This window comes from Equus asinus, chromosome 2, assembly GCF_041296235.1.
Source record: "Equus asinus isolate D_3611 breed Donkey chromosome 2, EquAss-T2T_v2, whole genome shotgun sequence".
Lineage (NCBI taxonomy): Eukaryota > Metazoa > Chordata > Mammalia > Perissodactyla > Equidae > Equus > Equus asinus.
The window spans coordinates 55543252-55556916 of record NC_091791.1 but is presented as its reverse complement, the minus strand read 5'-3'; the positions used below and the strand labels follow the sequence as shown (position 1 = coordinate 55556916).

General features: G+C 32.7%; 1 protein-coding gene across 11 annotated transcripts in view; it reads left to right on the top strand.

Moving 5' to 3' along the window:
* The window catches only part of CTNNA3 (catenin alpha 3), a 1499312-nt gene that overhangs the window by 1371742 nt on the left and 113905 nt on the right, over positions 1-13665 (top strand). For all 11 annotated transcript variants that reach the window (XM_070488663.1, XM_070488665.1, XM_070488664.1 and 8 more), the window contains one exon: positions 8177-8358. In XM_070488663.1, coding sequence (XP_070344764.1) covers positions 8177-8358 — 182 coding nt within the window. The remainder of the gene's footprint in view (positions 1-8176; positions 8359-13665) is intronic.

The following is a 13665-nucleotide window of genomic DNA, read 5'->3' as shown; positions in this document are numbered from 1 at the left end:
AGAACCCAGCCCTGGACCTTTAGGTATGTCCAACGAGGGACTGAAGCATCATTGGCAGGGATGTTGCAGACAGGCTGGTATTTTAGGATAAGAGAATAGACTATATGGCCTATTAAAAGTCCCTGATGCCTCCACAAAACAAGAACATAAAAAATATTTGTTTCCCAATTTGTAATTTTGAAAAAATTAAATGCACAGAAAATTTTAAACACTAGTGCAACGCACACCCATATTCCCATGACCTAGATACAGCAGTTTTAACATAGTGCCAGGGCCATATTTCCTTTTTTTTCTGAAATACTTCAGTTATTTGCAACATCACAGTACTTTATGCCTAAAGATTTCAGCAGGTATCTCCTGAAATAATGGACATTCTCTTACGTAACCTCAATATTGTCCTCACACTGAAGACAATTAACAATCGCTTCCTAATTTTGCCTGACTCCCAGTCTATATTCAGATTTTTCCAGCTGTCTCCCAGATGCCTTTTACAGCCTTTATTTTTTCCCAGAACCAGGAAAAACAAATTGGTTTCACAAATAATACATGACTATTGTTTTTCAAGATTGAAATGAACCCTAGTGCTAAAAACTATATTGCAAATGAAACCATAAACAAGGAGATATGATGTAAAAGCAAAGGAAAGCATTGGAGGTCTTCTTCATTCATAGGAGACAAGCATTTGTCCCTGCAGGCCTTATTTCCATCGTGTGACAGGTGGATATTAAGAGTATCTGCCTCGGAATATTATTATTCAAATGGGATGATTTTTCACAAGTGCTTAGAAAAGTGACTGGCATGTGGGAAGCATTAATAAATGTTAATTACCATTATTGTTACCTTTAGAGCATAAATGATCAAAGAAACATGATAATTTAACAGTTCACTCAATGTTTCAGTCCAGCCCCTGAAGCCTATAAAGTTTTATAATAAAAGGAGATGGGTTTAGACATGACAGGGATCTGTGAGTATAACCCACAACGTTTTAAGATTGCTAGTTTTTGCCAGATGAGGAAACTGAGAGCTTTTTAAAGCTAATATATCTATCAATTTGATTTAAAGGACTAAACATAAAAATGTAGAACTGTATATCATTACTTAAAGCAAAGTCCAAATCTAATCCATAAATATCATTTAAAAAATATTATGGAAAAGTTTTCTTAATGAATTCTCAGGAATATGTTTGAAGTCACAATTTAGTATACTTGAAATATCAATGCATAAACTTTTTTCATGAATTTGTTCTCAAATTTTAATTAAGTTGAATTTCTGCTGGCAACACTTCAGATTTAAACTCCAGCAAAATGTTTTACTATTTGTATTTTTTATATATTAAAAACATCCATTTCCCAAATGCCTCTGAGTTTATTGAAAAATATGTATATATATAAATGCTACTATTAAATTTGTGAAACTCTGGAGATAAGAACAAGAATTCTCTTTTTAGAAATATTTATCCAATATACGTACACCATGCATATATTTTAAAAGTTTATAAAACAATTAATTTTAAATGTTGAGTTCTAGCTACACACTTGCATGAGTAATATTAATTAAGAATTTCCTAATATTTATAAAATAAAAAAGTAGTGATTATAGCTTACTTATTAATAAAATACTATTTCTGTGTTCTGTCCATGTTTATGGATAGGAAAAGTAACAGAGTTATATGATTTACTTAAGAATTAAATTTCCATGGAAGAGTTATAGCTAAGTAAAGCAGAACAATTTGTGGGAAGAGAGAACGAGTGGCACCACATGGATTTAAGTACCAAATCTGCCGCTAACCAGCTGGATAATATTTTTATGTCATTTCTCTCCCCTGGGACTCAGTTTCTTTATATTCAAAATAAGAAATTTGGATTATAGAGCTTCTGAGAAAAAGAGAACTACAATAAGCTTATATTTTTATGTGGTTTATTGCTTATGGAGTGTATTTGAGCAAAATATTTCACGTGGTCCTTGCCTAAGCTCTGCGAGGTCGTTAGATGCATTTTTAGCTGTTCTTCCCCACAGTATTGTGGAAAACCTTGGAGTCCAGTCTAAAGCGTTTATATGCATTAATCATAAGTACCATTTACACAATACTTAATACATTCTAGGTATCATTATTTAAACAAATAACTCTGTCAGAAGACCCAAAATGAGTTTATCGTCATTTAACAAGTGATGATGTGGGGCTTAGGATGGTTAAGTCACTCGCCGCAAAGCTAGTACTTGGCAGAGTTGGAGTTTGAACCGAGGTCTGCATGACAGCAATTGTTACGTTTTTCCTATTATACTACTTTTTTCTTCTCTTTTTGTCTTTTTTAAGTGGTTATGAAAATCATTGAAAGTGTTTAAGTAAAGAAATAATGTAAGCATTTCAATATTTTAAGTAGTAGTAATGAACATAATGAAATTACAAAGTAGATAAAAAGAGGATGAGGAGATCAACTGTGCCATTGACACAGTCTTAGAAAAATAATGAGGAGCTGAGTTTGAAAATGGACAGGAAAAATGAGTAAAAGAAATTAATACAAGGAAGAGGATTTGAAACTGTGTAAATGCAGGTGACAAAGAAAATGCAAGAGCAATGCTATAAAATTTTGATCCCACAAGCCTGTTTTTCTTTGTTCTTGACTATTTCTATTAACGATTACAAACAAGCATTTATCACGTATATGTCCCTATCTTCACGAAACTCATATTCTAGGGAAAGGAGACCCAAAAACCACAAATAAACAAGTTTTATACATATATATATTCCAAAAGGTGATTTCGTTCTCAAATGTCTTCCTCTGATGAGATAGGACATTCATATTCGCAAATAATTAGACAAGAGAACAATATAAACATCTTAAGGGAGGAATTGATAACATGTTCTGAAATTTTTAGAAGAATAATTACATACAGCTAGAGAAGAAAGGGGGATGACTAAATGAACTTGGTTGGGAAGTATGGTTAAGTTTGGACCAACAGAAATGGGAAAAGGGATGAAGATGAGCCAAATAATTAATGGGCAATATCTGAAGATATTCACCTGCAACAGCAAATAGCTTAGTTTAGCTTGAGGGAACAGTACGTGAAAGGAAGATGAAATGACATTGAAGTGGTAAGGGCAAAGGTAATGATGGTTCCTGTCCCCTAGTAATTCCACTCCTAGCTATACACTCAAGAATAATGTCCCAATAAGTGCATCAAAACCACAAGAATTTAACATATATTTTAAATATTTATATTTATATATATTTAATATTTATAACAGCCCAAAATGGAATGCTTCTCAAAAGATCATTAATGGAAAAACAGATAAATGGTATATATTTGCAGAGTGGAATGCTATCTATATAGAGCAATGAGAATAAGCAGACTATAACTTCATGCAGTAGTGCAGATGTATTTCAAATATATAAATGTTGAACATAAAAAGCCAGACACAAGTGTACGTATACTATTACTCCATTCATATAAGGTTCAAAAATTGGAAAATCTATAGTTTTAGAAATCGAGATAGTAATTGTTCTTGATGTATAGTGACTAGAATAGGACACAGGGAAGTTTCTGGGGTGCTGGTAACCTTTTTTCCTCCTTGATTTGGGTATTAAATATACAGGCTCACTTAGCTTGTGGAAGTATTTCCACTTTATATTTATGATTTGGACATTTTTCTATATGAATTTTCCACTTTAAACAAATTTAATGATGGTAATTGAGGAATTGATACTCTTTGTTCAGTAAGGAGACATGGAAGGTGTTTTTTAGCTGAAGAATTGCTAAATTTTATCAAAGTCAGAAAGAGTGAATCAAGTGGTAGCAAGAAAAAAGAATGAAAATGAAAGAGAAAATTAAGACGAATTTGTATAGTAGTAAGAAATACAGAGAAGGAGATGGATATGATAAATGTGTGAGAGATAAATGGACAAACTTTCTGCTTCACAAAAGAGGATAGATAAAGAAAGCAGAAGAATTTTTTTAAATTGAGATTTCAAGACTGAGTAGCAGGCAGTATTACTGAGAAACAGGAAAATCAAGAGAATAAAGGACTTGGCAAGTGTTGGAAAACTACAGCCAGCAGGCCAAATCTGGCCCCCAACTGTTTTTGTACAGCCCATGAGCTAAAAATATTTTTTACATTTTTAAGTGGTTGAAAAAATTCAGAGTGGAAGCAATTAGAATAATATTTGTGTTACATGAAAATTACATGAAATTCAAATTTCGGTGTCCATATAAAGTTGTATTGGCACAGCCACACTCATTGGCGTGCAGAGTCTATGACTGCACTTGCATTACATCAGCAACAGAGTTGAATAATGCAACAAAGTGGTACGGTATGGCCAGCAAGGCATTAATTATTTACTATCCTGCCCTTTACAGGAAAATTCTGCCAAGCTCTGTTTTAGAGCTAAAACTATAAATGACATATATATACTTGAAAATGCCTAATAGGCTAATGGAAGAATATAACTTTTGTTGAAAAAAGGAGGATAACACTAGAAATAGAATTCCAAGGATCACTGCATAAAGCGAAGAACTGAATCTGTTTGTGTAGCAGTTGGCATTTAATAGCACTTAAGAATTTAAAAAGTGTATTTACATACATTCATTCATTTGATCTCTAAAACAACTCACCTTTGACCTTAACTGTGAGGTGAGTATCATTGTCTCTAGTCTACAGATGAGGAAACAGATTGGGAAAGATATGTGACTATACTTTGGAGAATAACTGTGTTCGAAAGTAGAAGGTGGTAGATAACTACCATTTGGGAGAATCTGAATGTTTTGGTATGTTGTGGGCAATATTGCTCATGTTTGTTGTCATGGCGATAGAACAAAAACTCTAGAGCCAGAATTTCTAGGTTTGCTTCCAGGTTCTACCATTTACAACACCGTAATCTTGAGTAAATAACCTTTTGGAAACTCAGTTTCATACTCCATAAAATTAGGATAATGATATACTTACGTCATAGGTTCCTCTGAAGATTAAAGTTTAAGTGTATGTAAGATGCCTAGAGGAGTATCGGGCATATATAAATGTTAGCTATTTTCATTGTCTTTGACAATAGATTCCAGAGTCAGTCGACATACAATGTAATTGCATTTGGATGGCAGTGATTCAAAAAGCTTTTGATAGCTATTTGTGTCAGAGTTCTTCTCCATAGATTTGAGTAGGAGCAGAGACATAAGCCAGCCAACAATAACATCAGAGATTCCACTTACCTGATATGTCTTAAGCTCTGTACCTGAGTTTCTTTGCTTATCCTGCACTAAATAATCCAATAAGAAATTTTCACCCGGAATTCTTAAATATCAAGTATTCTCTGAAGTCCTATTTTGAAATTTTCGTAGTGATTAAAATCTCTTGATAGCATATAGTAAATCATTCACGGAAGCACTAAAAACCTTCAGTAAAGGTGTCAGTCAGTAATTTAATGGTTTTCTGTTGCTATTCCTCCTGTAAGAAAGAGTCAGAATTCTCTAGAACTTTTAATTTTGTAAACTGTTGCTCAACTTTGGGCCCTCATCTTGTCAGAAGTAAACATCTGCCAATTGTATTCACCACGTGAGTTGAGATGTTATTAAGGAAATTGAGGGCAACCGATGAGATTCCTGTCCCCAACAGGATCAGTCTAGTGTTACGCAATAATTGACTCTACTCCCTGCATGACGGGTGGATAGCATTTGCAATTATTGTCATTTTGTGTCTGGGGAACCATGGACAGGAGGGTTAAGTGACTTCCTCAAGGTCATATTGGAAATCACTGGCATTCCAAGGAGGTGAACTTGGAATACACTTAACCAGATGACCTCTTGAATAGTTTTAACTTTATTATGAGGATAGTGAGTAATTTTCCATGATATACTAGCATGCACTTCAAAATTATTTTTTAAATCCAGGGTCATGGATTTATTATCTGAGATAAATACTGTAAAAGGAGGTCCCAATGGACTCTATCTACAGTTATTATCTGAAAGTTTAAACACTTTTTTATGAAAATGGAGAAAATGATAATGGCCACTAGTCGAGTGGAGAAAATTCATCTCTATTTTTGAGCTAGTTTAATGTGTTGACAGCTTATAATTTACTTAATGTGCTTGCATACTATTGATTTCAGACGTAAGTGAGCTGTGTCTTCATTTATGTGCCTTGCCATATGCCAGCAGCAGTAAAAGTTGCTCTTCTTTCAACATATTACATAGGAGACATTTGCTGAGAAAAGAAACTACAAACTATTTTCAGATCCTAACGAACAGTTACTTGTATAGGTCATCAGTTAAAACCCTAGTCTCATAAAGCTTAATTTAATTCTTCAAATAAAATAAAATCAATAAATTATGAAAAGAAAACAAATTTTAAGTGCTAGATATGTGAATATATTTTGATAACTTTTTATAGAATAAGAAATAGCCTTTATTGAGCGTTCAGTATGTGTTAAGCATCACACTAATGAATTTAAAGGAAACTTCAAATCACAAAGTCTCATTGTTTATTTTATTTACTAGATTGAAACTAAAGCATGGATAGTTAATCCTGAAATGTTACAGATACCAAGTTATTTTAGACACTGAGTGAGGCTTATAATAAATAGATGATAAATGACAGATACTTGATATTGGTTCTTTGATTTTTACTTGCATTTTCCATTGACCATTCTTGTAATTCCTCCCTTCATGTAGTTAAGCTCCTTTGCTATTGTACATTATTGATTCAATAAAGTGTGGTTTAGTATTCTGATCCTAGTATCCAGAATATTGCAAAGCTTTTTGAGGTGATTTCTTCTTATTTCCCCATCTATAGATGTCCTAGAGACTATCATCTGGACACACCATAGGCATTGTAGGTATCACATATTCTATGTGAAAAATCAAATAAGTAAATTCTGTTATCCTTTATGATTTATGCTTTAATGATTTATCCTTTTGAATGCTCCCTTTCAGACTTATGTACTCATTCTACTGTTAGAATATTTATGGATTCCTTTTTTTGACCATATGATTGCATAGCCTGTCTCATGAAATCATATGGACTTGATATTATCAAATCGCTTTTACTTCGAGCTTCTTTTATATTTGACAAAAATCATAGGTCCCAGGTGCTAAGGTGATGAATATGGTAGTTTAAATTATTGATGCTTTTCTACCCATCCCACATTTTAAATTGCAAGTGGAAGCTGCAAGTTGTACACTGTTCAAGATATGACTTATCCAAAGAATGATATCATGCCAACATAAGTTTACTGTGGATGGGAGAGCAGCACCTCAAAACTCAAGATACTAAATAGAGAGGGCTGTCTTAATGGACTCTGCCCATAACATTTTTACTCTTCCTCCAAAATAGTTTGCATACACATACACACCTGCGCAAAATATATATACATCCTTGTGATTTTATATATATGCTCGTCTATATACATATGGCTTATAAATGTGTACTATTACTGTTTACCAATGCATGCGAGTTTTTATGTGAGGATCTGTCTATGTATGTTTCATTTGAAGATAAATGTAGATATAGTTTCATTTTAAGACAAACTTTATGATACTTCTACCTTTGAGGCATACTATTAGTATAATTAAATAACGTATACACTTTTCTAACATATGTGATGCATTACATTTAGTTTGAATGAATGTAAAATTTTAATGCATTAGGAATTTGAGAATTTAAGGAGTAGATTTGAATATGTTAGATACTAAATTATACATTGTTCTCAAATGTAACATCGTAGTTCTAGAAGAAACAATTATAATTCCATAGATTTTTCATATGAACAATTAAACCTGGAAAGTTTTGATTATATGACTTAAAAAAACCTATGACATGGGGCTGGCCCTGTGGCTCAGTGGTTAGGTTTGCATGTTCTGCTTTGGCGGCCTGGGGTTCGCCAGTTCGGATCCCGGGTGTGGACATGGCACTGCTTGGCAAGCCATGCTGTGGTAGGTGTCCCACACATAAAGTAGAGGGAAGATGGGCACGGATGTTAGCTCAGGGCCAGCCTTCCTCAGCAAAAGGAGGAGAATTGGCAGCAGATGTTAGCTCAGGGCTAATCTTCCTCAAAAAAAAAGAAAAAAATTCTAAGACAGGTCTCTGTTTTTAAATGAACAAGATTTATGAATATTCTATAATGACCTCTTCTTTCTAAAATGCTTTTTGACACAGTGAAGTGATTATAAATCTAATTATCACATGTTTTAGGCTAAGATGACTCAATTGCCTGAGGCAGAAAAAGAAAAGATTGCTGAGCAAGTTGCTGATTTCAAGAAAGTGAAGAGTAAGCTGGATGCTGAGATTGAGATATGGGATGATACAAGCAATGATATCATCGTCCTGGCCAAGAAGATGTGTATGATCATGATGGAGATGACAGACTTTACAAGGTAATTATGAGGAAAATGATGCATAATATTTATAATGGTTGGAAACATTTGCACATTAGTGAAACCTCAAGTTTCTCTGTGGGGCAGATGCCAAAAACAAGTAGTAGGGGAAAGCACATAATATAGAATTAGAAGTTTTTAGGTGTATAGTTCTAGAGGTTTGGTAAATACATATGACGGTTTCTCAATAACTGCTGAGGAATGATTTTAGAAATCATTTTATACCCTCTTACCTTCACCCTCCTCTAGAATCTTCTCTGTGTATCATATTAGCATATTACTTTTACAAAGAAACTGGCAAATCAATTATGATCTCTGCTGGAGCTATCTGAATGGTTGATTTCCATAGCTACATAATTTTAGTTATAGTGATTTATGTACCATCAAGATTAGTGGTATCTTTTTTCACTGAGATATCAATTAGATACATATGAAATTACAATGACAATGATATACAAGCAGGAATAATGCATTATGTGTGTATTCCAGAAGTAATAAAAATGTTTATTATGGCTTCAAAATATCATTTTACAGAGCCAACCAAAGAGCAGTGAAATATATACTGCCTGTCCTGCATGTTACTAAAATCTACAAAACTACAATTAAAATAATTTAGTCTTGACATAATTATAAAAGCCAGAGAACAAAAAAATACTCTGAAGCAGATCTAGTATACTTAGGAAATCATTCATTTATATCACAATACATTACACACCAAAATAACTTTTAGATGGAGCAATGGAATAATATAATTTTAAAATCATAATAAATGAGAAAAATGTACATGAATCTTTTGCTGATACTAAGATTGAGAAAAGCTTTCTAAGCATTATAGACAAAGGAAGAACTCCTAAAAGAAGGATTATTAAATTCAACTACATTAAAAATTTTTTACATCAATAAAATGTCCTGAACAATTTTGAAATATGAATGTATAATTTACTAAACATTTGTAACCAAAAACAACAAAAATGTGATGTCATTTATATATAAAGAATACTCACAGACATGATTAAAAAAACCCCAAATATCCTAGTAGAAGAATGGATACAAAAGATATGAGCAGATAATTCAGCAAGTTTTCCCCATAAAAAATATGACCAATTAATACGTGAAAAATATTTAACTTAAAAAAATTTAAAATAAGATTCCTTTTATGTTTACAAAATTGGCTAAAACTTTTAAAATAGGCCTGGTACAGGGAGGATTTGGTGGTGAGAGTGTATGTTGGTATAAGCCGGATAGTAACTTAGCAACATGTATAAACTAAAAACTTTTATAAACTTTTGATATGTTTATCTATCTATAGCCATAAATTATATACACAATTTCATAATGAATACCTTTTAGATACCTGTTTGTCCCTCTTAGCTCTTCCCAGTTTTTTCTAACCTTGTAGCATAGCTTCTAAATGTGTTATCATGCCTTTTCACATACAGAATGATTTATTTTTAACCCATTGCTCAGTCTCTGCAGACTAAAAATTCCGAGAAGCCTCTCTCTCTCTGTCTCTCTCCACACATATATAATAGAGAAATATGGAACATGGACATGTATATGCCTGTGTACAGGAAACAAAGCTATACCACAACAGTATTAAATAGTGATTATGTTTTCGTAGTTGGATTGTGGGTGAGTTAATTACTTTTAACCTTCTATAATTTGTTAATTATGATAAATACATATTCACTTTTAAAAATTTATAATTTGGTTTTAAGTTAGTCCTAGGATAGTGACAGTTGACTAAATTTAAATCATTCCATGCAACCTTCCTCAAATGTTAAGATCAAAAAAGAGTACAAAGAAAACTTTAAATGATGTCAGCTTTCAGTATTATTAAGCTATGGAGAATAGTGTGAATTTCAAATTACCTTGAAGTAGAGAAATATACACCAAATTCCAGCAGAGCTGCTGCTGGTAGTGCTCCTTGCCATAAGTCCATGGGTCTAGAGAGCAGGGAATGAGAGAACTAAAACACCCAACAGAAATGGGAGGAGTATCAAAAAGTAATAGATAAAGCACAGCAGAAAACTGGATCAAAATGAAAGCACCTGATACTAAGTGCTAAAAGACTGAACACAGGTCTGGGATTCAGCATTTTATAATACCAACTATAGAGACTGAACTTACAATTAAATGGGACTGTAACTGGGAACTTAAGAAATCTTCATTTTTGAGGAAAAAGGAAATACGGGATAGGTGACATTGGTGGTATGCCAGAGATTGAAAAGAAGACTATAAATAGGAAATACTAAGGAACCCAGATAAATGAAAGAGAATCACAATATATGTTAGCCTCTCTCCTTCCCCATCACCACCACCAAAAAGATTATCCATTAAGGAAAGTATACTGCATAATAATGATGGAAGAGGATGCTTTTGGTCTGGAACCCTGCCTGGGAAGAGCAAGATTCAGACCAACAGCATGCAAAACTATTGTAAGAAGATATAGAAAATGAGTTCACTTCTGGATATATTTGCCAAAGAAAACTATCTCAAGGAGATATCTGCACTGCATGTTCATTGCAATGTTATTCACAATAGCCAAGACATGAAAACAAACTTAGTGTCCATCAAATGATAAACGGATAAAGAAAATGCAAGTATATTTTTTACCTATAAAAAAGAAGGAAATCCTGCCATTTGTGACATATGGATGAACCTGATGGGCATTATACTAAGTGAAATAAATGAGAGAGAAAAAGAGTAATGCTGGATCGTATCACTTATATGTGGAATATAAAAGAAGAAAAAGTTGAACTCATGGAAAGAGAGGGTAGAATGATGGGGGCTAGGGAGTGTCGGAATGGGGAGATATTGATCAGAGAACAGACTTTCAGTTATAAGATGACTAAGTTGTGAGAATCTAATATACAGCATGGTGACTATAGTTCATAATACTATATTGTATACTTGAAATTTGCTAAGAGAGTAGATCTTAAGCTTTCACATCAAAGCAAAAAGAAAAAAAAAAAAACCCAAACAGTAACTCCTTGAAGTGATGGATCTGTTAATTAACTTCATTGTGGTAATCATTTCACAAAGTATACATATATCAAATCATCACATTTTACATGTTAAATATATTACAATTCTATTTGTCAATTATACCTCTACAAAGCTTGGGGTGAAAAGTGAGAGTCAAAACAATTCAGCTGATGAAACTTTTACTTTTGAAAACAATTACAAAACAGAAAAATAAAACTGTAACACAATATTCCAAAGTGAAATAAATTTCAAAATATGAAGAGTTGGGGATATATGTTTTTTAAAACTGGACTCAGAAAATCAAAAACTAAGAAGAGAAATGAAAAAAAAAGCAAAAATGTGGATGACACATGCAATGATAAAGCTTCAGGAAAAATTAAATGATAAAAAAAATCTCAAAAATGACAAATAAATTATAAAGTGTCCAAAGGAAAATATAAAATTTAAGTAAACATTCCATAAGAGGCATGAAGACAAGCAGAAGGTTAACCAAGAGAATGACTAGGAGATAAAGAAAGAAGAAAAGGGTCAGAGAGAAAGAGCTTGAAATGAAGGAGAGGCAAAGAAGATCCAAGATATGTATACTTGGACCCTTTGAAGAATAACTGATGAAATAAAACAACTATTATTTTAAAGTATAAATCAAGAAAATTTTTCATATACAAGACTAAACTTAAATTCATGTATCAAAAGGTGTTAACCATGTACCTAGGAAATTTTATCTGGCAACTCTCAACACACACACACACATACTTGTTTTCCTCATATATGAAAAATACTAGTATAGTCTACATATTATAAACAACACATACAATAGTCTACATGTATATGTATTTATATATATATGTATACAGAGAGAGTGAAAGAGAGACAGAGAGAGATGGGGGGGGTAACAAAGTGAAACCAATTGAATAATATTAATTTATGAAAAGCAATCCTTACCTCCACAGAGGAGAGTTAAGTATTTTTAACTTTGTCTGATTTCATTTCTTGTGATTATCTCCATATCTCTAAACAATATACTTTCTTCTCTAAGATATAATTTATTGACTTTTCCTACAAATGAGGATTTAGGTCACTTCTACAACTGTTCTTCTTTTCTCTCCTCCTTTTCTTAGTTTGATGAATTTTTTTAATGTTTATATTTACAGTGTTCAATAATATTGTTTTATCCATAATCTTTTCTTGTTATATGCATGTTAGTTGTATCTCAACTTCCCACTATGTATGATGAAGAAATACCCACTCTTGCCCTTCCTTCTGCCTCTTACGGCCCTCTATTCTATACCTCATTTATAACCCAACTCTTCTCCACTACATTTCTTTTTACATTATTAAGATAGGTAACATTTACATTATTCTCAATAATTAAATTATCCTTACTTATTCTATAGGTTGGTTCTGAAAGCAAGGATTAATAAATAAGTTACCTACATAGGAAACACACATAAAAGAAACATATTTCCAGTAGAAAGTTGAATTAGAGTTTAAACATGATTTAAAGTGTCCATACATTTATATGGAAAACTAAGACAACAAATCTGAACTAAGAGTTAAGTTTTAATATCAGCTTGAAAAGTGGGGCAATGAGAAGTCTCATAACCTTTCTCACCCGAGAGTAGTATAAATAGAATGTATATATATATTTATAGGCAGAATCTAGAACTATAAGAAAAACAGTCAAGAACAAAGCCATGAGGAACAAAATCTTTTAAGAAGTGGACAGAGGAAATAGAACCCCATGAAAACAGAGGACTCAAGCGATAATAAGAAAATCTGTTAACGTGTAGAAGGATTCTGGGCCATAGTTAAGGGAGTTTCAGTGAGTGATCAACTAATTGCTTTACTTGAAGACATCTTAATTAAATGAAGATTGAAAAGAGTATAGTTTTGACAATTCTCTATGGTTATTTTTGTTCGAGTAGCTTCACTAAATGGTGAAAGAGAAAAAAGCCTTTTTAAAAGAGGTGGATGAGAGAATAGTAGATGACAACATAAAGACACTCAAAGTATCATTAAAGGAGGAGTCAAATGATCAAGACAAGATTTTGAGATTTTTGAATGCTTAAATATATTTTAATTTGAAGGGGAAAAGGAAATGGGGAGGAATAGAATGAAATTGTAAAAGGGGAACAAATAGCTATAGCCAAAAATGAGATAAAGGGATAGAGCACAAACACTGAGAAATAGGGAAAGAAACAAACAAACAAAAACAGAGATAAGGATAAATTTGCATGAGTTTACCTGGCTGTTCCTTCTAGTCCTACCTAGAATGTCCCATCATAGAAGACTTTCTTGGCCATCCAGGGTAAAGAATTC